This window comes from Hemicordylus capensis, chromosome 4, assembly GCF_027244095.1.
Source record: "Hemicordylus capensis ecotype Gifberg chromosome 4, rHemCap1.1.pri, whole genome shotgun sequence".
NCBI classification, from domain to species: Eukaryota; Metazoa; Chordata; class Lepidosauria; order Squamata; family Cordylidae; genus Hemicordylus; species Hemicordylus capensis.
This window is the reverse complement of record NC_069660.1, coordinates 139,049,740-139,071,803: the sequence shown is the minus strand read 5'-3', so window position 1 is coordinate 139,071,803 and position 22,064 is coordinate 139,049,740. Positions and strand designations below refer to the sequence as shown.

Sequence of the window (22,064 nt, the reverse complement as noted above, 5' to 3'; positions counted from 1 at the left end):
GAAGCCACCGAGCTCGGTGGCTCCCACGATCAGGCGAAATCAAGCTAGGCTCCCCTAACCCGATTTTGCCTGATTGTGGGAATAACCCCACTATGTATACTGGTTTTCTGCTGTCTCTGTATCAGCTCACTGGCTGTTCTAATGTTTTAAGTGTTCACATTTAATTGTGTTAATGTTGTTGTTTGTAAAAAGCTTTGAGGATGTTGGTTAGTTGAGCAGTATATAAATCTAAAAAATAAATACGTATTCATTCAGGTTTGTGGCACTGAATACCAGTAGCTTGGAAGGGGCTCTTGCCTTCATGTTCCACTTATTGACCAACTTAATCCCGCCCCTTTTGCCACAGGAGCCGTTTCTGAGCTGAAACCATAATCTGATCCTTTGGTTTGTAGTGAGTTTGCTGCTCCAACCGGAGGTTTTGAAGGCGGCCTCATGTAGTCCGAATTCTGCCACTGCTGTAACCTGGGTTTTGTGCCATGGCTGCTGCCAAAATCCTAGAGAGGGTGGCTCAGGCCAGCCCAGAAACGTGCCAGCTCTATCCCTGCCATACATCTCACTGGCCACCTCTCTGCACACTTGCCCTGCTCTGTCTCTTCACTCCTTCAGCCATTGCCTGGAAACAGGGATGTCCCAAGCTTCAAAGCATGTCAAAGGGGAAAGCCACATTCACTGATCAAGTGAATGAAGACGTATTTGCACAAGCCTTGAGATTATATAATCTCAAACCGCCTTGAGATGATAAAATCTCAAATCGCTTTGAGATTATTGTAATGAAAGGTGGTATCAAAATCTAACAATAAATAAATAAAAGCACATGGAGTTCATGGTGGCACCATAAACCAGGCAACCCGGTTGCTTCCCAACAAGGATAACACATGACAGGGGAGTGATACCCGGGGTCTGGGTTGAAAGGCAGCCCCTGGAATTCCTGAGTGGTTCTGCTCTATTGTTTTTACAAGTTAGTAGGGGAAGGGCTGCTACAAGTTAGTCCAGCCCCTTCCCCTTGGGTGCATGCAGTCTCTTGCCTTACTCATGAGAACCACCATCTTGGGGTACACCAGGATGATGTTTCAGGACCTGGATCGCTAATAACGTGTGATGATGTCCCTGCTCCCAATGACCGCTCTCTCTCGAGAGTGGCAGGCCATAGAGAGAGTTGTCACCACCCAGTCCCATTGCTAGATCCATGCAAGCCCCGGGGAAGGGTACCACACCAAGACCATTCCGGGTTGCAGCGACTGGCAGACAGCAGGAGTGAAAGCACTCACTCTGGCACTCTGGTCGTCCCTTGGAAGGTATGCATGTTGATTTTTGCCCAGTACAGCCACCTGGCTTGCCAGGGATCACTGAAAATAGGACTCCCCTCACCCGAGATTCCCCACAGTGGCTGATCTGCATACACCACAATGCCGGCCCCAGCCCAGGAATGTTGAATGTGTACTAGGAGCTATCCCTGATCTTGCCAGACTGAGCCCACACGGAAATGACTGGACACATGGAGTCTGTGGGAGTTGAGTGTAGAGGGGAAGGCAAGGAGTATATTTTTAAACAGATATACCGGGGTGGGTGGGGGGGAGGCCCCCTATCATTAGATGGCTTAACTCATATACATAGCCACTCCCAGGAAATCACTATACCTTCCTGGAGTAACAGAAAAAGGTGGGCTGCTGTCTGGCTGCAAGACTGGTTCTTGTGAGCGTGGTGGTGCAAGTGGAGTGAGGAAAAGGGCTTGAGTGCCTTGCTGAGGGCGGGCGGTCCATGCTGGAAAGGGACAATCGTGCTGGGCACGCCCCCTTGAAGATCGTGGCCAATGGCTGCCGTCCTGCTGATGTGCTGCCTTGCCCACAGTCTGGGAACATGAGAGCTATGGAGCTTGCTGGGGTGCAGCCTAGGCAGACCAGGAAAAGGGAGGTGCTCCTTTGCCCTGAAACTGGAGGTTGCCCAATCTGGGTTGGAAGATAACCTTTTGGACGAATCCTGGGTTCAAGAATTAAGCTCAGGTTAGTCAACCTGCGGTTTCATGTATGTCCAAAAGAGTTCAGTGTTACCCTCACACCTGCAGTATGTGGAATGCACCCAGGGGCATAGTTAGGTGAGAGGGGGCCCGTGTTTCTCTCCAGCGGCCCCTTGGAGTGAGAGGGATAATGAAGAAGATAGGGAGGAGTGGAGCTGGGGGCCCCTCAGGAGCTCGGGGGCCCAGGTTCTTTGAACCCATCCGTTCAATTGTAGCTACACCCCTGAATGCACCATTTCCTCCGGGCAATCTCTCCCCCACATGTCAGTTGCCCTGGCAAACGTCCACCCCACCCCTCAAGGTGATCTCTCTCCTTCCTCCACATATCCCCTTACCTAGCAGAGCCACCACTGCTCCTCCTACTCCTCTTGCTTGTCCCTCTCCTTTGCCTTTTCAAAAGGCGAACAGAATGGGAATGTGGAGGAGTAGACTGGTGGCACATTGTGCTCTTCCACACTTCCTTCCACTCCATTTTCTGTGGTGCCGCCACCACTGGAAAGTAGGGCAGAGGTGAGGTGGTAGCTCTTGGTGTAGTGAGGCAATTGGTGCCCTGCACTGCCCCCAGTCCTGAGATGGCCACCTCAATGCATCTCAATAGCAGGCTGGCTCTCATCGGCCACCAGATGTTTCTAAGGTGCCACTTTTGGAAACAGGACACATAACTAGATGAACCCTAGGTCTGATACAGTTGAGTGTGTCTTGCACTTTCAGCCTCGTCCTCCCTCCAGAACTCTCCCAAACTCTCTTTCCGTCTACATATTCTAACCATAGCCCCCTTCTGTTCCCATGATTGAGAGCACTGGGGGGGGGGCAGAGTTCTCAGTCCTGTGGAGACCCACCCACCCCCACCCCCCGCCCAAGTACAGCATTTGTCTTTGCAGACTAAAGTGGGGAAATGTGGAGAGTGGGGAGGAGAGTGAGTAAGGAGTGTGTCATGCAGGAGATGGGGCTTGCTGGCATGTTTCCATTAGCACTGTTGTTAGGTTCCGTGTATACAGATTGAGAATGCCCATGGGTTAGAACAGGGCTATGGTGCAGGAGACGACCCTGGTTCGAGACACCCAGAGCCCATACCACCTTACACAACATCTAAGGAATTGAGGCTCCTCCCCTTATAAAAATTGAAATATTTTACTCACCATGACTTGAATCTTAAGGTGATAGGGCTTGGCATTCAGACTTGGAAAAAAATATTATGAAAATCATAATCTGTATACATTATGTCAAAAATGAGAAGAAACCTGATGGTGGTAATGTATGACACACATGAGTCTAAGAGTTTCCTGTTCTATTTTGGAACAGGAAATGACATCTTTGATCTAGCCTGCAAAGTGTTAGCACTGTTATATCCACTATATAAACAACCCTGCACCCTACTTTGAATTTTTTCCTAATTGATCCTCCTTCCCTCTTACTTTCCCAATGTGTCCTGCCTTTATCTTTAAATTATGAGCCTGCTGTTAGGACCTGACTGTTTTTTGTTTTATTTTTAATGCTTGTACAGTGGCAAGTGAATAATTTCCCTCCTTATGGAAAATCCGATTGTGTACACTGTAGTGGAGAAGAACAAGGCTTGCTTTGAGCTGATAGGGTCAGACTTTGCAAAAAGGCTCACAATGAATTTGAGTTCCAGCCCTTTTGCTTGGGGGAGTCCCATTGGAATCTATGGGATTTCCACTTGTACAAGCACTGCAAAAGCATAGGTTTCCTGATAGTGTAGTTCAATAGCAACCTATGCTGACGTAGTCACTTTAGCTACTTCCAAGTCCTAGACACTAGTGGGATTGAAATTAAAACATAAATTTTGGATGAGGTGCCCAGTTCCTCCTGCAATCCACAAATCCTACTCTGTTGGAATGGGGAAAGTGTGGGATTGCTGGATGAAGTGTGTGGTTTCATACTCACCAAATCATAGGATTTTTGAGTTGGAAGGGATCTGAAAGGTTTTCTAGTCCAACCCACTGCTTAGTGCAGGAAATTGCTACAGCATTCCTGACAGAAGGCCTCTATTCGGAAACCTCCAGTGAAGGAGAGCCCACCACTGCACGAGGCAGACTCTTCCATTGTTCTTACAGGTAGGAGATTCCTCCTAATGTCTACCCTGCATCTTCTTCCTTGTAATTTCTAATCATTGGTTCCAGTCTCGCCTTTGGGAGCAACAGAGAGCCCACTCCTCCATGTGACAGCCAATCGTATATTTCAAGATGACAATCATACCTCTTTTCTTGTCTAGGTTGAACATATCCAGCTCCTTCAACCATTCCTCATAGGGCTTGGCTTCCAGGTGTCTCACCATGTTTGTTGTCCCCCCAATGAACCCTTTCCAGTTTATCAACATCTTCTTTGAAATGTGTCCAAGTGAGGTCTGAGTAGTGCTGAAATATTAATGTTCATGTTCTTGACATTGCCTCTGCTAATGCAGCCCAAGATTGCATGGGCTGTTTTTGCAGCTGCAACACAGTGCTGCCTCATGTTCAATAAGGCACTAGAACCTTTTCACATGTACTGCTGCCAGGCTGATCTCCCCTTTGTGCATTTGCTTTTTACCTAAATACAGGATTCTACATTTATCTCTTCTGAATTTCACCTCGTTGGTTTTGGCTCAATTTTGGAGTATCTCTAGATTGTTTTGAATCTCGATTCTGCCTACTAAGGTGTTAACTATTCACCCCACAGCTCTGTGTGATCTGTAAATTTGATATGCATCACTTCTATTCCCTCATCCAAGTCATTTTTAAAAAATGTCGAACAGCTCAGGACCCAGGATTGAGCCCTGTGTTACTCCATTCAACACCTCCCTCTAGGCCAGCCCTGCTCAACTTTGCCCCCCTCACAGCTGTTTTTGGACTACAACTCCCATAATCCTAAGACACAGTGACCAATAGCCAGGGACAATGGGTGTTGTAGGCCAACATGTGCAGGAGGGCCAAAGTTGAGTAGCCCTGATGTAGACTAAGGTGGAGCCAACAATGAGCACTGTTGCATAGTAGTATCATCTAGCCCACATGTTGACATACTGTCAACAAACATATGATGGAAGACTCTGTAAAATGGTCTTTTGAAATCAAGATATGCCTGTGTCCATGGTATTCCTGTGATCTATTAAGCAAATGACTATAATAAAAAGATTAGTCCAGCATGACCTGTGCCTGGCAAACTCATGCTGGCTCCTAGTAATAATCACCAAGTGCTCACAGATGAATGCTTAATAATCTGTCCTAGGATCTTGTCAGGTATCAACATCAAGCTAACTCAGATACATGGGAAGCAGCATGAAACTGCACAGGGTACGGAAGTTCTGCACTGGTAACTGGAAATCTTATTGAGACAGATTTCTGATTTCAAAGTTTTTGCCATGCATTCTCTACATACTTCCAAGGCTTCATTTTTAGCTATAAGGGGTAGAAAGTTTCTTTCTTAAAAAACAACAACCACCAAGCTGATATCTGGGGAAGGAGATGCTAATCATGCATGGTACACATGTTGGCATCCTTTCTGGCCTAAGCCAGGAGGAGTTTTCATAGTTCTTCAAGCTAGCCCCCAGAGGCCCAACGAGCATTCACAATAAGGAATTGTGGAAAGCTGGTCTTGTGGTAGCAAGCATGACTTGTCCGCTTAGCTAAGCAGGGTCTGCCCTGGTTGCATATGAAAGGGAGACTAGAAGTGTGAGCACTGCAAGATATTCCCCTCAGGGGATGGAGCCACTCTGGGAAGAGCATCTTGGTTCCAAGTTCCCTCCCTGGCTTCTCCAAGAGAGAGATTCCTGCCTGCAACCTTCTCTGTTGCTGCCCCGATGCTTTGGAATGCACTCCCTATTGAAATAAGAGCCTCCCCATCTGTGACAACTTTTCAAAAGTCCTTAAATACATATCTGTTCACTCAGGCTTTTAACTGATATTGTTTTGATTGTTTTAATGTTGTTTTTAGAATATTGTTTTAAAAAATTTTAATGGTTGTGTTTTAAATTTATTGTTTTTGTTTTTAACTAATGTTTTATTTTGTTTTTATCTTGTTGTAAACCGCCCAGAGATGTAAGTTTTGGGTGGTATAAAACTATGTTAAACAAACAAACAAACAAACAAACAAACAAACAAACCTTGGAGAAGTCGCTGCCAGTCTGTGAAGATAATACTGGGCGAGATGGACTTATGGTCTGACTCTGTATATGGCAGCTTCCTATGTCCCTATGTTCCTATGTCATTCACATCACCAGTAATTATGATGCAGGGGAAGGGCTGGCGGGAGGTAGGCTCTTGCCTGCCTCCCTGCATATGGTCCAATTCATTTCCTAGGCTCTGCTGCTTACGCGAGTCATTCCACAGTGAGCCAGAGGAGAAAGTCCCCTGGCATCCTCAATGCACCATGCCAGGAGCACGGTGCATTGAAGGAGTCCCCCTCAGTATGGTATTCTTGCAGCCTGCACACACACATGACTGGGTACCTGGATAGAAGGGCGCATGCTCACCCTTCTACCTGGGTAATAACCCGGGGGAAATTCCCAGGTTCCCCAGTGGGGCAGCACCGGGATCGACCTTGATCCCAGCATTTCACATGAGCAGCCCAGTAGGGCTGCACAAGCTTGGGCAAGGCTGTCCGTGTGAATAGCCTTAATTTTCATTATCAGGCCCATAAACTTTGGCCATCGGTAACATCTTGAGGGACAAATGCTCATAGTGATTTTTGCACTGTCTACCCCCCTTGAGCTGGCAAATAAGTGAGAGCATTTGTACTTACAGTTTTCTCTGTGTTATCACCCCTTCTTTATCCCGACTCCCAAATGGTTAGGGTAAAATTGCACTCATTTTTGCACACAGGAAGGGGTTAGGGTCAGGGTAGCAATGAGCAAATTGTCATACTCTCTTCATGGAATAATATTTGGAGGACATTCCTGCCCATTTTCATTTCTATTCCTCTGGCAATGCAGATCAAATGTTATGCTCTTTTGGTGTTTTTAAAACTTTAAAAAGCTTTTGAAACACCCCTGCGGATTTGGCCACCACAGGTGCAATGGTCAGGACAATCAAAACATAACGTGCTGAAAGTATTGCCATGCTATTGCCTATTTACCATCTCTAGGGATGGAGACCTGGTCAAAAATCACAATGAGCATTCATCCCCGCCACATGGTACCGATCACTCCAGCTGGCTCCTGTAGCATATTATGGCCACTGGAAAAAAGCGGTGATTGAAGCCTACCATTGTTGACATCTGATAGACCCCTGTTTTCGTAATAGAAAGGAAGAGCATATACATGAACATAGGAAGATATAAATGAACATAGGACTACCTTATATCGAGTCCATCCATTTAGTTTAGTTGTTACCTACACTGACTGGCTGTGGCTCCCAACACCCCATCCAATGGCCTACAACACCCATTCCCAGCCCTACTTGGAGATGCCCTGGATTAGAACTTTGGAACTTCTGTGTGCAGAACATGTGCTCTGCCAATGAGCTGCAGTCCCATCCCCGAGGAGGCGGTTATTGTTCTGGCTGATTATGAAGGCCACAAACAAGAACTCCTCTTCTCTGAATCATTCCATCTAAATTATGTCTGATTTAGATTCTGCAAAGTGACACGGTGTGTATGGCTGTTGCCTCTTCAGTTGTGCCATGCTAGAGACAAGTGCTTTAATTTCAAGTCTAATTATACATACATAATATTTATTACATGCTTGGTTATTTTAAACACTCCACATATTGTGATAAACAGGTTTCCTGCAACCGGCCAAGTCATTCTGAACACTTTTTAAAGTAGTAGAGACGAGAACATAAGCAAAGAATTAAGAGACACCCACTAAAAACCTGGTGGTGTCAAGCAGCTCCCTCGTCTGCCATTGCCCATATATAAGTGACAAACTCCTTGCTACCCAAAAAAGTGGCAAAAAAGCAGGGAGGGGGGAGAAATCCTTTCCACCAAATGCTCGTAGGAAGCCTTTCACGAACGGGTCCTCTCAGAAATCCTATAAACATCTACGTGTTTCTGGCTTTGTGTTTCTCTCACATCCACACTGGAATACAGAACATGACACATTCAGGAAAAGGATGCCTTCTGCTCAAAGACGGCTCCAGATGATCTGGGTGCCTGAGGCAAAACAAATCCAAATGGATCCCATCCAATGTTTCCTGGTGGTAAACCTTTAATAATTGACAATATGTTCCCCTTTAATGGCCCCCTCAAACCTGTCAGCTGAGCAGGCCACCTCAGTCCGCCTAGCAGTAGAGATGGCAACACTCCTCCTGAAATGTTTCTATAAAAGGCTTTAAATTGTGTATGCATAGTTTGGGTGGATTTCAGGGTTGAAATTATACACCTTCCCCAAAAGGTTTCCAGTCATACGCTCCATGTTCTTATGATAGTTATTGGTGAGATCCCGGATCCTTGTTGTGGTTTCTTCATCTATTTTTGTGGAGAGGTTACCTTGTGAGCCCATTATCTGCAAAGGCAAAACAAGACAGATCCTGTAAACACTAAGCAGAACTTAGGGTCCAACCAGGGTCAAGCTCCTAGAGGTGTGATTTAGAAGCTTTGTCTTTGTTTCTTTATGTTGAAATGGCAGCTGTGAGGGGCACCAGTTAGGACTGAGACTGTGGTGCAGGGTTATTTAACTCATTCCCATCATGCCACAGTCCCAACAATAACTGTCCCACTCCCAAAGAGGCTCTTAGCCCCAAGAACGACACTCCCATTGGCACCAATGGCTGGTCTGTCATTTTGGACAGAACTTTGGACAAGCAGAACCAGTTAAGATGGGCTTTAGCCACCTAATGATGCAGTAGGAAAATGACTCGACTAGCAAGCATGAGGTTGCCAGTTCAAATCCCCGCTGGTATGTTTCCCAGACTATGGGAAACACCTATTTCGGGCAGCAGTGATATAGGAAGATGCTGAAAGGCATCATCTCATACTGCGCGGGAGGAGGCAATGGTAAACCCCTCCTCTATTCTACCAAAGACAGCCACAGGACTCTGTGGACACCAGGAGTCGACACCGACTCAACGGCACTCTTTACCTTTACCTTTATGCCACACTGCTTTCTCCAAAGCCCAGCATAAGACACTCTTCCCTTGAGCCTTCTGCAGATGCAGAGAGTCTAGGGCAGGGCTGCTCAACTTTGGCCCTCCTGCAAGTGTTAGCCTACAGTCCCCATAGTCCCTGGCTATTGGCCACTGTGGCTGGGGATTATGGGAGTTGTAGTTCAAAAACAGTGGGGGGAGGGGCCTAAATTGAGCAGGCTTGATCTAGGGGAAGGGAATTTATTTCTTCTTATTTCATACTAGGCTTTGAAGAAGAGAAGACACAGCAGAAATCTGTCCCACTATGTCCCCCTTTACCAACCTAGTACAAAGTGACTCATCTCTTTCCTTTAGTGAAGGTTAGCATCAGGGGCGTATCTAGGGTAGGGCAGGCAGGGCACGTGCCCCGGGCGCCACTTGAAGGGGGGGCACCATTTTCTAAAATTTAAAAAATCTAAAAAATAGCCACCAAAAACAAAATGGCACATGCTCAAATGGACTCTGTGAGGCCCTAGGCCAGGCCATGCCTCACAGAGGCCATTTGAGCATGTGCGGTGACCATTTCGTTTTGAGCAGCCATTTATTTTTTTAAAAAAATTATTTTTAAAAATGGCCATGACACATGCTCAAATGGTCCCTGTGAGGCCCTAGAGGCCAGCGCGGGAAGGGGGAACCTTTGCAGACCCCTCCACAGCCTTTAGAAAACCTCCTGAAGGGGCTACAGTTTAAAAAATAATAATATAATATAAGTCACTGTACACATATTTAGTTTCGAACTATGTACAGAGAATCAGGGCTTATGAATACTGAGCTGAAGCATATGAGCTAGAATTGTATTCATTTGCTCTAACTCTGCTTCTTGTGATAAGTGAGTTAAATGTGATGTCTTAATAATATGGCTATTAATGGTAAGCTTGTCTTTGAATCAGTGTGAAATCCTTAGTATTAAGACCCACTGAGAGTTTCTTGCTCTCTTTCTCTCATTTTAACTGTCTTTATGAAATACTAGAATATATTCCAAGCAGTGACACAGTTTACTCTGAATATCCTTTAATTATTTTCAGAGTATCTTGGAAAAGTCAAATTCTCCATTTATTTTTAAATCTTACGTAATAGTGATGCTACAATGCATAGTAGAGAATTAGACAGGCACTTCTGTTTAGTTTTCCAAGTACACCTCCATATAGTATTTGGGTATTTCATTAGCCCCAGCATACTGAAATGTGTAGTTTTCCAGCATTTTTGGTCTGGCTACGTCCACTGCTAAATAGTTTTTGAAATATTAAAAGATTAACGAGCTTGACTTGTATTTTTGAGCTGATATTATGGTAAAGTTATCTGAAAGATGGGTGTCAGATGCTTGGACAGGGGGCGCAATTTCAGTGCTTGTCCTAGGCACTATTTTCCCTAGATATGCCTCTGGTTAGCATGAAATGAGATACTGGCCCCAGCCATCCCAAGGTCTCTACATGTGACAGATAATTTGGAGGAGAGGAGGAACTGGGTGCAGACACAAATAACTGCTGGCTAGTAAGCCAAGCCAAAATGTGTGGATCCCTGAGTTTGTTCATTATGAGCATGTTGCTATGATAGGGCAAAGTTAGTTATGTCACCAAAGGTTGGGAGGCAGAGGCGCACGCTCTCACACAAACACTTTACCAGCGTTTATGTGCTGGCTCCAACTTTGGCTGGGTGCCAGGCCCCACCAAACATTCAACCATGATCAGTGATCTCAGATTTGTTCTAGGATGCCAAGCTATGTGCCAGCCATAGATTGAATGATTGCTCAGCTGACATTGGAGCCACCACACAATCACAATCACTTTACCGGCTTTCATGGGAGCGTGCGCACCTCCACCTCCCGACTTTTGGTGGCATAACTAACTTTGCCCAATGGTGCGATCCTGCCCTATATGGGTTTGTGCACTAAAGATATTCAGAAACAATTGTTGCCAGGGTGTGACCACATTTTTTTTAAAGTACCACATTGAAGAGATGTCACTTACGACACACCAAACTGAGTGTGGGAGGAAATGCCACATTAAAAAAAATTATCATCTTTTGGTTGATCCTTGGCAAGAGAATAAATGGGAGAGACCAGGAGTTCCTCTCCCTTGCTCCTAGATATGATCTAATGTGGGATGATGTGCCATTGTCTAACAGGAACATGGACATTTTCATGATATGTGGGCAGAATAGACATCTCCCCATTAAACTTGGAAGTATAAGGGAGAGGGAACACAAGACACTTCTACTTCACATATAGCAAGGGGCTATATTTACCTTGTAGGCATGAGATGGGATGCATGATATATTTGATATGACAAATATTTATATACCACTTTTCAACAAAAAGTTCCCAAAGCAGTTTACATAGATATAAATAAATGTAATGAATCGCTCCCTGTCCCCAAAGGGCTCACAATCTGAAAAATATGTTCATTCCTGCACCACACAAAGACAATCCTCACCTGAGAAAGTATGTGAAGCAGACCTTTGTACACTTACTTACATTGGACTGCTTTTGTCTGAAATTCTTCTCCCTCTGTAACCTGTAGTGGTCTATCTCTGCTGTGGCTTCCTCCTTGGCTTGCTTCAGTCTTTTCCCCTTTCCTAAACAATAAGATCCCATTACAGTGACACAAGCATTATGGTGCAAGTTAATATTTGTACAAAGTATTGAACTCATACGCGGAGCTCCCAGCCTTGTGTTGTGGGAGAACAACACCCCTCCCTCCCTATAAATTACTTCCATTCGCCTGTAGAAAAGAGTACATTTGTTCAATATTTACCCCATGAGTTTATAAAGACCATTTTGCACATTTTGCACCCAGAGTGTGCATAGCATGATGGGGCATGAGAATGTGAATCTCAGATTCCCATGGTATACCACCACACCTTGTGCAGAATGCCTTGTGACTGGGGGATATGTATGTTCAGCCTAGAGTTGTCAACTTTTTATTCCGAAACGACTGGTCCCTTGGATGGATTAGGGGCAGGAAGAGGGCAGCATCTGATAGGTCATTGGTGGAGCCAGGCCCAGGGGGTAATCAGGCAGATGAGGGTAAAGCTGGAAACTGAGTCACAGGTGGGGGTCAATAGCTAAACATATTTCGGCTCAGCTCTGAAGCTTACTGGTCAAGAGCAGGGGCAGGATGTGGGGCAGCATTTGATGAGTCATCAGTGGAGTCGGCCAGGGTGTAAATTTAGGCAGATTGGGGCAAAACTGAAAACTGAGTCATTGGTGGAGTCAATAGCTATAAATATGTTGATTCAGCTCTGAAGTTTACTAGCCTTTAAGAATTCGATAGTTCTGAGCCAATCTTTGGTTTTAATGGTTGCTTAGCATGGATAATTGGCAGGCTTAGTACAATCCTATGCTCCGGCACTCTGTAGGGTACAGTCTGTCTTCTTGATCCATTGACCACAAACATGGGATGGACGGATTGCATGGGTGAGGTTCATGCACATCTAGATACCTGTGTATATGTGCCAGTCACTACATGTGGTGAAGGCACATGGAAGTCTGAGACTTATTGTCTTATCTCATCATATGTGGATTCTACAGTAGTGCTCAAATTATGGGGGAAACAATATGGTGGCCCTTAAGGAAACCCCACAAACCCCTGGCTCTGTAGTTTTCATCAATCATGCTGCCCCTTGTTGCCAAGGGGGTCATGACAAAAGGTAAGGGGTTTCTCTTCTGCCCCTCCCATAATGTACCACTAGTTTACACAAGTGTATGTACAGTATGTGCATGCTAGAGATGTCACCTATCCTCCTTTCACCTTGAAGTAACTTGACAGTTTTCCAATTTTCCCCTTCAAATCTAGGGGGAGGAATTATCAATCCACTTCAAGATTTGACAATTACATCCATTCCCATACTTATCAGCAGCACAGTTAAGACAGGACAGAGAGACATTTTCCTCTTTTTAAACTTCAGTTTGCTTCAAGCAGTGAGGGAGCAGTGGCTATGGTGGCTTCAGTTTCAAAAGCCCCCAGCAGAGAGTGTCACCCCAAATTGATAACTTCCTCCTGGAAAAAGTGGGAGAATCACAAGATATCTTGGGAATTGTAGTCTTTTCAAGAGTTGTTGCATTGCTCATAGCCCCTGAAAAGTCTACAATTCCCAAAATGCTCCATACCTTTTCCAGAACTTCCAGGAGGAAGAAGTTCTCAGTTTAGGGGGAAAGCCCTGTGTGATAGAGATGTGCACAAAACCGCTTTCCCCGGTTCAGTTCGAATCCCAACCAGATTTGAACCAGACTGGGCATGTTTGGTTTTAGCACCCCTCAAGCAGGACCCCGGTTTGGTTCAAATTTGAGCCAGTTTGGTCCTGGTTCGAGGGTGGTGTAGGGCAGTAAAGTTGATTAGAAAAAGAAATTACTAGCCACCACCAAGGGTGGCAGAAGCCTTGAAGGTGCTGCAATGGCCACCGGGGGGGGGGTGTCCTCCGGTGGCTCCCCCTCCCCCCTCTGGTCTCCCCCCAAGTCTTCTTGGGCCAATTTGGCCCATTTCAGTGCCCTTTTGGCCCTCTGAACATGTGTGTTCGCCACTTTTTGGGGCCGTAGTGCATGCTCACTGGCTATTTGTGTAACCCAGGTCACACAAATGGCCAGTGCTCATGCATGGCGGCCCCCAAAATGGCTTCCATGCACAGAGGGCTGAAACGGCCCCCAAACGAGCTGAAACGTCCCAGGGAGACTGGGGGGGGGGTTCCTTGCAGGGGGAGGGGGAGCTACTGGAGACCCCCTGCAAACACTGCAGCACCCCCCTTGAGGCCACCACAGCCCTTGGCAGCTGTAAGTAATTACTTTTTCTAAACTATTTTACTGCCCCCTGCCACCCTCGAACCGGGCCTGAACCGGCTCACCCGAATCGGCTCGACCTCAAACCAAACTGGGCCCAGACAACGTCCAGCCTTGAAGCCGAGCTGGTTTGAGCTCGAGCCCGCTCAATTTCAAGCCAGCTTGCATACCCCTACTGTGCTGTGGGTCTTTTTAAAAGGAAGCTGATGCAGCAGCCTCTGCTCCCTCACCATTGGGAGCAAACTGAAGTGAAAAGAAAGAAACTTCTGTGTGTCTCACCTGGCTAAATACAGAAGTGGGTGGAGTATGGATTGCAAAACCCCACAAAGGGATTTTTGAAGAGTTTGACTTGTACTTGAGCCTGCTCTTTTGGAAACCACCATGTAGACAACTATAGATGCTTAGCATCCCTATGTGCATAGACCCCATGCATACAGACTGCCTATCCCCTCTTTGCGGCCAATAATTCCTTTTGTTGCCCATCATTATTTTGTAGACTCTGACTCATCCAACTTCAGTGGCTTCTCTAGTGCTTGCACACACACTGTGTATCAGTCTTCAAATTAACTGAACAGTGCAGATCTTAATTTTCAGAACGGTTAAGAATTTGTTATAGCAAGCCAATGCATATGCACCTTATTTGTTTTTATATAAGAAAAAAGTGAAGTTTTAAAGAAAGATATTTTTAATGAGTCTGCATTTTTAACAGCTGCCTAAACTTCTGAGAGCAAGCACAATTGCCTGCATTGTCACACAGTCTGTCCCCTTCCTCTGCTCCCCATGTGCTGGCGACAGGAAGGAAACTCCTATTGATTTTACTGGGTGTTTGGATTATGTGCTGACTCCATGATCAGGAGGACCATTTTATTTACTAGCTCACGTCAACAACCAAATGGTTCCAGGCTCCCTAACCAAAAGGCACCAGGCGTTGTCATGACGCATTCCTCGGTGCAACAGTTGATGACTCCCTATCATGCTTTCAGGTTTAAACCAAATACTTCTCCTTCCCACCCCACCCCCCCATTTGCAACAGCAAGAGCCAGAGAACAGATTTTAGTTGTCGTTGATGAGAAACGACATTATTCTGCAAGATTTGCCATATTGATTTGCTGCCAGGAACCCCTTCAGTCCACACCAACTGGATTCTATTTAATGCTGGCAGGTTTCCAAGGCACTACAAAGATACTGCTCAGCCACTAACTGAGTCGCAACATTTACATTTTATTGGGTCTCCCCCTCCTTTCCCCCAACATTTGCTAAATGCAAAGGTGGGTGAGGACATCAAAGCAGCTTTCCAGAACTCATAGATTGTGGACATGAAAGCAAAGGTAAAAATCAAGCCTTAACAAACAAACAAAATAACAACAAGCATGATGGGAAAGTGACTGTGTTCAGAGAACAAAGCCCTCCCTCCTAAATCCTGCAAAGACCTAGGTAAGTGCCAACATTCCAGAGTGAAATGTAGCTATTTATTTGGATCTGGATTTTTACCCAGGCCTGAAATCTTTAAATATTTTCTGTGTGCTTATTGACTCCACATGCTGTTTAGGGCCCAGGGCTCCTAGCACTGATGCAAAAGGAGACCTGCCCCAGTGCTGAGAGCCAGTCTACTGGCATGGCAGCTTTGGCAGCGTTATCTTTATGCACCAAGAGCACCATACAATGATCCAGTTGGGACTAGGAGGAGGCAGAGAGTTGGGGGTGGTGGTTCCCCAATGGCAGCTCAAGGCCTCTGTGTACTTGAGGCAGAGAGCCAAATGCCACCCCCCTTCTGTGCATCCTTCTCCCCCCTTTAATAAAAGCAAGGAGCAGAAAGGTAGGGATGTGCACTAATTGATTTTTTCATTTTAATTTGTACCCAAATCAAAACACCCCCAATTTGTTTGGGTCCAAATCTGACCCACCCCCATTACCCCAGATTTGATTTGTACCTGCATTTTCTGAATCTGAATCTGATTCTGTATCTGAATTGATTCAGATTTAATAAAAAGGGTCCCAGGGCCAAAAGAGTGGCGGGGGTGGTGGTGGTAGTGCCCAATGGGTGAAAGCTACCACCCAAATTCCAAAGAAATTGGGCAAAGGGCTTATTTTTAAAGAATTTTTGAAGTTTACACATCTTTCAAGATTTTTCCCATAGCGAATAATGGGGATTACAGCAAACTTATAGCTCCACGTGGGGGGCACCGGGGTAGCCCAGAGTGGGGTGTTGTGGGTGATAGTGCCCAATGTGTGCAAGGAAACTACCACCCATATTTCAAAGGAATTGGGCAAAGGGCTGGTTTTTAAAGAATTTTTGAAGTTGGCATGTCATTGGGGCAGATTTGGGGCAGAAAGGGGGTTTTGGGGACAGAAGAGTGGGTCAGGCGGTAGTGCCCCAATGGGTGCCTATCTAGATTTCAAAGGAATTGGGCAAAGGGCTGATTTTTAAAGAATTTGTGAAGTTTGCATGTCTTTAAGCTTTTGCCCCATAGGGAATAATGGGGGTTTCAGCAGCCCCATAACTCCACTTGGGGGGTACCAGGGTGGCCCAGAGCGAGTGGTGGTGTAGTGCACATAGGTTGCCAACCACCCCCATACCCACAAGCCCATGGGGTACTGGGTTTTGTTGTTTCTGAGATGTTGTGAGTGTAGATTCTCTGGTACCAGATGAGAGTGGATTCATTTTCAATGACAAACAATGAATCCACTCTCATTTGCTACCAGAGAATCTATACTCAGAAGACAACAGGCAAGGCAAAGGAAAGCAAAGCAAAGGTCTCTCTCTCGCTCACTTCTCTTCTCTTCTCCCACAAGGCAGAAAGGCAGAATGGTGGCTGCTGCCTCTTTAAATCTAATTGAAAATCCCTCTTTGAACTCCCCCCACCCTTTCCTTGACCAATGTGGGGTCAGTCAGCAGTGGCAAGAGCCAAAATAACCAATCTGAAACCAGGAGGGAATCGTCAGCAGATTAGCCCATGCTTTCGTTCACTGATCTGAAGCTTGGAAGGGTGGGATATTCAAATAGATGTCAAACACAAAATGGACACAAAATGGAGATCACCACAAAATGGAGGTCCAAAACAACAAAACCTTCAGCTCCAAAATTCAGGTGATTTGTTTTGGAGCTGAATCTTTCGGGACTTGCAGATGGGCAATTTGTTTTGTACACAAATTGCCTGAAACAGGCAGATTCAGGTACACACCGAAACATTTTGCACATCCCTACAGAAAGGCATCTTGCCACTTTGCTGGAGCCCCAGTAATTTGCTGCCTGAGACAACTGCCTCAATTTGCCTCATGGATGGTGCTCCACCTTTAGGCTTCGCCTCATAGAAGGCCTATGAGGGGTAGTGTCCCTTTAAGAAAATCTCTATTCAAGAGAAAACCAAAAGGAAGAGGGCAGGGAGTAGTGGCTAGGAGTGGAAACTCAACTGTTCTGTAATATGGAGTCTCTTTCTGTTAACTAAAATTATAGCTGAATTCAGATGAAATAAGAAACTGGAGGTTCCTTCACCTCTGGTTTCCGAAGCTGCACATCTGAATTTGGTAAACTGGAGAAGGGTGAAAAGGGACCTGCGGTTTCCCTCGCCAAACTCTTCTCTGAACCTTTGGTCAGAGTGGAGTTTCACCACCCTTAACTCCGGTTTTGCAGTGTCAGAGTTACATCTGAATGATGGCACCATGGTTTGGGCCCCATGGGACCGGATTTGAGGGAGGAAGCACATCTCTTGTTCTGGCTGGATTGGCTGTCTGGGCTGTCCTTCTGTCAAGAAGGAAGCCTGCACAGCCAGCTCCCCCGGCTCTCTGCAGACTCGCTGACTGCAGACAGAGAAACAGCTCTTCCTCTCATCTGAATGTGGACAGGAGAGTGTGTGTGTGTGTGGGGGGGGGTGCCGCCACGCAGAACCACAGGTCCATTGGACCCACAGTTCCACATTATGTCTGAACTGGGCCTTTGATTCTTCTTATCAGCCTCCTAAGTTCTTCTTAAAACATCTAGAATAGCACAGACCACCATTCCTTATGGTACCTTGAAACGGTAACAAGATGGTTCTCACTTGCATTGAGAGGCCCGGCTTGCTGAAGATCCTGTGCTAAGTGTGGTGGTGCAGACATGTGCTTGCATTGCAACAGCTGGGGGAGGGGTTGGGAGCAGATGAGAGCTGCTGCTGTGGCTAGAAGTGTGAGCTTGGAAGTCCCCAGTTCAAATTTCACCGCAGCCACAAGCTCACTAGTAGACATTAAGAAAGGCACTCTCAGCCTGGGCTGTTGTGTAAGGCAATGTATGTGAACCACTTTAAGAATCTGAACTGCACTAAGTATGTGTAACTCAAACGAAGCCTATGTGGGTGTAAGCTCATATTCATATTCATCCCTTCTTACCAGTGCCTCTTCCTTTGTATCTCACTCTGTCTGAATTTTGATTGTAAGCTCCTCAGGCCAGAGGATTGTGTGCCTTTTTTGCTATGTCATTCCATATAAGCACCATGTGTACTGATGGTCTTTTATAAACAATAATAAGTAATGCCAAAACAATAACGAATCTATTCAATCTGGAGAAAGAGGCAATAATACCACAACAGAAGCTGCTGAAAGAAGACACAGAAATCTACTGGAGGGAGATCTGATCTAGATTGGTGACTCATAACTAAAATGCTTCCTGGCATCCTATCATCGCTGCTCAAAGGAATAGCATCAGTGATATGGAAATTTAAGATAACAGAAGAAGAGGTCAGTATAGCTATCAAAGAGTCATGGAACTGGAAAATGTCTGGAAGGGACAAAATGTGGGCATGTGGGTAGATGGAAAGATTTTAAAAGGACACACAAAATCCTTCAATCAGGTTCTTCAGAGCCCAAAAGGTTTCCCATGTGCCCCTCGTTATTTGTGGGGGTTCTGTCCCTGCCAATTTTCACGGATAACAAAACCACGAATAAAGAAACCTTGACCCTATGGGGATTGTGGGGTTAGGTTCCTAAGCACACTGAAGTGTGCTGAAAATCACAAGAAAAAGCAAGGGGAGGGGCAGAAATAAGCATACTCTTCAGCTCTCCAGCAATGCCCCACAAACTTCCAAATCTTCTGATTTTTGTTCCCTTTTGAGGTTTTTTTTCCCCTGCCGCAGAAAAGAGCCACAAAATGGCTCAGCACTACAAAATGGCCACAGGAAATGACATCAGAAGTCATTTCCGGCCACTCAAGAACTGCAGATAGGCGCAAATAACCCTACTTTTGCCCCACAAATAAAGAAACTGGGTTCCTATGACCCAGCCACAGATACGCAGGTGCCACCTGTATATGGTATTATATAAATGCTCTATAAGGGCCAAACTAGATGTTCGTAGGAGGACATTAAAACGAATGCTTCCAAGTGGAAGCCTCTCTCCTCCCCTTCCTTCTACAGAAAACAGCCATGGAAGAGGAGAGGAGAGGAGAGCTGGTCTTGAGGTAGCAAGCATGACTTGTCCCCATAGCTAAGCAGGATCTGCCCTGGTTGCATATGAATGGGAGACTTGATGTGTGAGCACTGTAAGATATTCCCCTCAGGGGATGAAGCCGCTCTGGGAAGAGCAGAAGGTTTCACGTTCCCTCCCTGGCTTCTCCAAGATAGGGCTGAGAGAGATTCCTGCCTGCAACCTTGGAGAAGCTGCTGCCAGTCTGTGAAGACAATACTGAGCTAGATAGACCAATGGTCTGACTCAGTATATGGCAGTTTCCTATGTTTCTAGGAGACTGATCCTTGCAGCAATCAGCTGCTATGGGAGCAAACAGCAGCATTGGATGATGGGTTTCAGAGGGAAAGTGACCCAAGGGGAAAGAGTTAAACTCTCCATGTGCTGTGGACCTAATCAGGATTGGGCCCCCTGCATCTGTTTTGTTTTGGGTTTTTGTACAAAGAAGCCCAAAGCATGTTTTTTAACAACACACAAGGTTTGCCCTACGTCTGACAATCCTTGTGAGCCTAACCACTTATTACCTGCTTATTAGCCATATCCAAAATGTTGCTTTAAGCAAGTATCCATAGAAGAAATGGTCACTTGAGCACCAGTGTAAGGGTACACCAATCACATGTAGATTCAATGCATGGGGGCGGGGGAGGATCATGCCTGCTGGCCCCACCCCTGTCCTCCATGTGCTGATTTTGTATGTGCGTAGGCTCTGTACATGGAGACCCGCAGGATCACTACACAAAGGGTGGGGGTGGAGCCAGCAGGCATTACCCCTCATGTGTTGATACTACACACAGCTGTTGTGTGAAAAGGGCTACTATTACATGGGGAGAGAAAGGATGTGCAAAAGGAACACATGATTGTAAAGATCAGCTTACTGCTGATGCTGTGATCTTGAAGAATGCATAAGTGAGAAAACATAATCTCTCCGTAGCATATATTGATTACAGCAAAGCCTTTGATTCTGTGCCGCACTCCTGGCTACCCAATACTTAAGAGAGTACAAAGTGAATCCCACCATAATAGTGCTGCTAGAAAATACAATTGCAAAAGTTCCCCACTCTCCATGAGGTTTCAGGGGCAGGGCTGCTGCCCGTGCCTGGCTTCCTTGGGACGGGAGAACACTGGCAAATTAGGGTGTGTTTGTAATATTTGCAGATACACAATTGGAGCATAACTGGAGGCAGAGATAAGCTCCTCTAAGCTTCTAGAAGGGATAAAATATAGACTATTTTGCTATTTGCAGCAAATGGGAGCTCTGTGGGGTGGTGGTGGCAGAAAAATAGCATGAGGGGAGTTGTCCTCCTGCTCCTTATGCACTGGATTGGAACCTTGGTAAATCCCCCCGCCCCCACCACCAGTGTTTCTGGCTGTAGAGACACCTCTTTAAAATGTAGTTAGTAAATAGCTAGTTTTGTCCAGAGACTTCTTAGAACACTGAAAACAGAGCTTTAAGCTAAGAATAAAATTAATGCTATCATTGCCTGGACAGTCCAGGTTCTGACTTGCTCCATGGATCTAAATAAGTACCCTTGATTTCAGGGTCCTTGATAGAGCAACTTGCGCATGCACAACAAAGTTCACAATTGTCATGCTCTGCCTGCCCTGAGGCCATGCACATTGCTGCCCCTTGTAGCAGCCTGCCACATCCCAGCAGCCTATTAGCCTTCTGAAGCCCTTGTAAGGCCCAGTAGCCCTATGGGAGCACTCGTTATAGCCTTCCTTATAGCAGGAAGTATAAAAGGCTTCCTTCCTGGTGGAGACAGGCCTTGCCTCTGTATCAAGGTGGACTTCTTGTGTTGGTGTATTATCTTGTATTATCTTGTGTTTCTCTGGATGGTCTGCTTGGTATGATCCTTGAGTTGTTCCTGGCTCCTGACTGCTTCCTGGCTTCACCTCTGGTGTGCTCCTGGCTTCTGTCTAACCCTCAGCCTCCTGATGACTTCTCAGTTTTACCTTTGGCATGTTCCTGACTAGACTCCTGTCTTGACCCTCCGGCTCCTGATTATTGATCTGGCTTGACCTCTGGCATGCTACTGACTCCTGTCTTGACCCTCCTGTCTCCTGATGGTCTACCTGGAGTGACACCTGATGTGTTCTTGGCGCTCTCAACCCTAGCTTTGGACCTACATCCCCTAGCAACCACCGCCCATAGCTTAGCTCCTGTCAATAATGCACAATTCACCCTCCTCAGATGAAAGGCTATATATCCCAAGATCTAAGGAAGGAAAACATTAGTGCACACTCTCAAAAATCAAATATCAAAACTGTGAAACTACTTCAGAACATCTGATCATGTGGTTCTCCAAGTAGCAGTCAACGCTAATTAAGGTCTCTCCTCTCTAAACCTCAGTGATAAATCATTTCAGCCAGCCTCAGTCTAAAGAAAGTGCTGAAAGACAGAAATCCAAAGCCCTGCTTGGGAAATACCTACAAATCCTTAACAGAGAAAATGTGAATGTGGCCTCATCAGTGAGTGGCTTAAAACAGGACAGCTTAAAGCAGAAATGGGAAGCTTGATCCCTACTATTGAAGATGGCAGCTGATAGCTATCAAAAATATCTAACCAAGATTAGACCACAGATGTAGGCACTTTTTGAACATACAATAGACAGGATACCTTTGATATCTATCAAAGATAATAGATATTTTAGCTATCTTTTAATAGATAAGACAATAGAATATGTAATACCTGCCTGTCCTGTCTTACACAATTGGAACATCTTGCCAAAACATTACAAAAAATATTGAGAGCCAGTGTTGTGTAGTGGTTCAAATGGACCAGAACTGGGAA

The 22,064-nt window shown here is 45.7% G+C and overlaps 1 protein-coding gene across 2 annotated transcripts in view; it reads right to left on the bottom strand.

Annotated features, from left to right (window-relative positions):
• Positions 1-7,608: 7,608 nt before the first annotated feature.
• Positions 7,609-22,064, bottom strand: part of ATP6V1G3 (ATPase H+ transporting V1 subunit G3) — a 100,976-nt gene continuing 86,520 nt past the window's right edge. For both annotated transcript variants that reach the window (XM_053248539.1, XM_053248538.1), the window contains exons 3-4: positions 11,543-11,643; positions 7,609-8,450 (exon numbers count right to left, since the gene is read on the bottom strand). In XM_053248539.1, the coding sequence (XP_053104514.1) occupies positions 8,277-8,450; positions 11,543-11,643 (275 nt within the window). In that variant the 3' untranslated portion in view covers positions 7,609-8,276. The remainder of the gene's footprint in view (positions 8,451-11,542; positions 11,644-22,064) is intronic.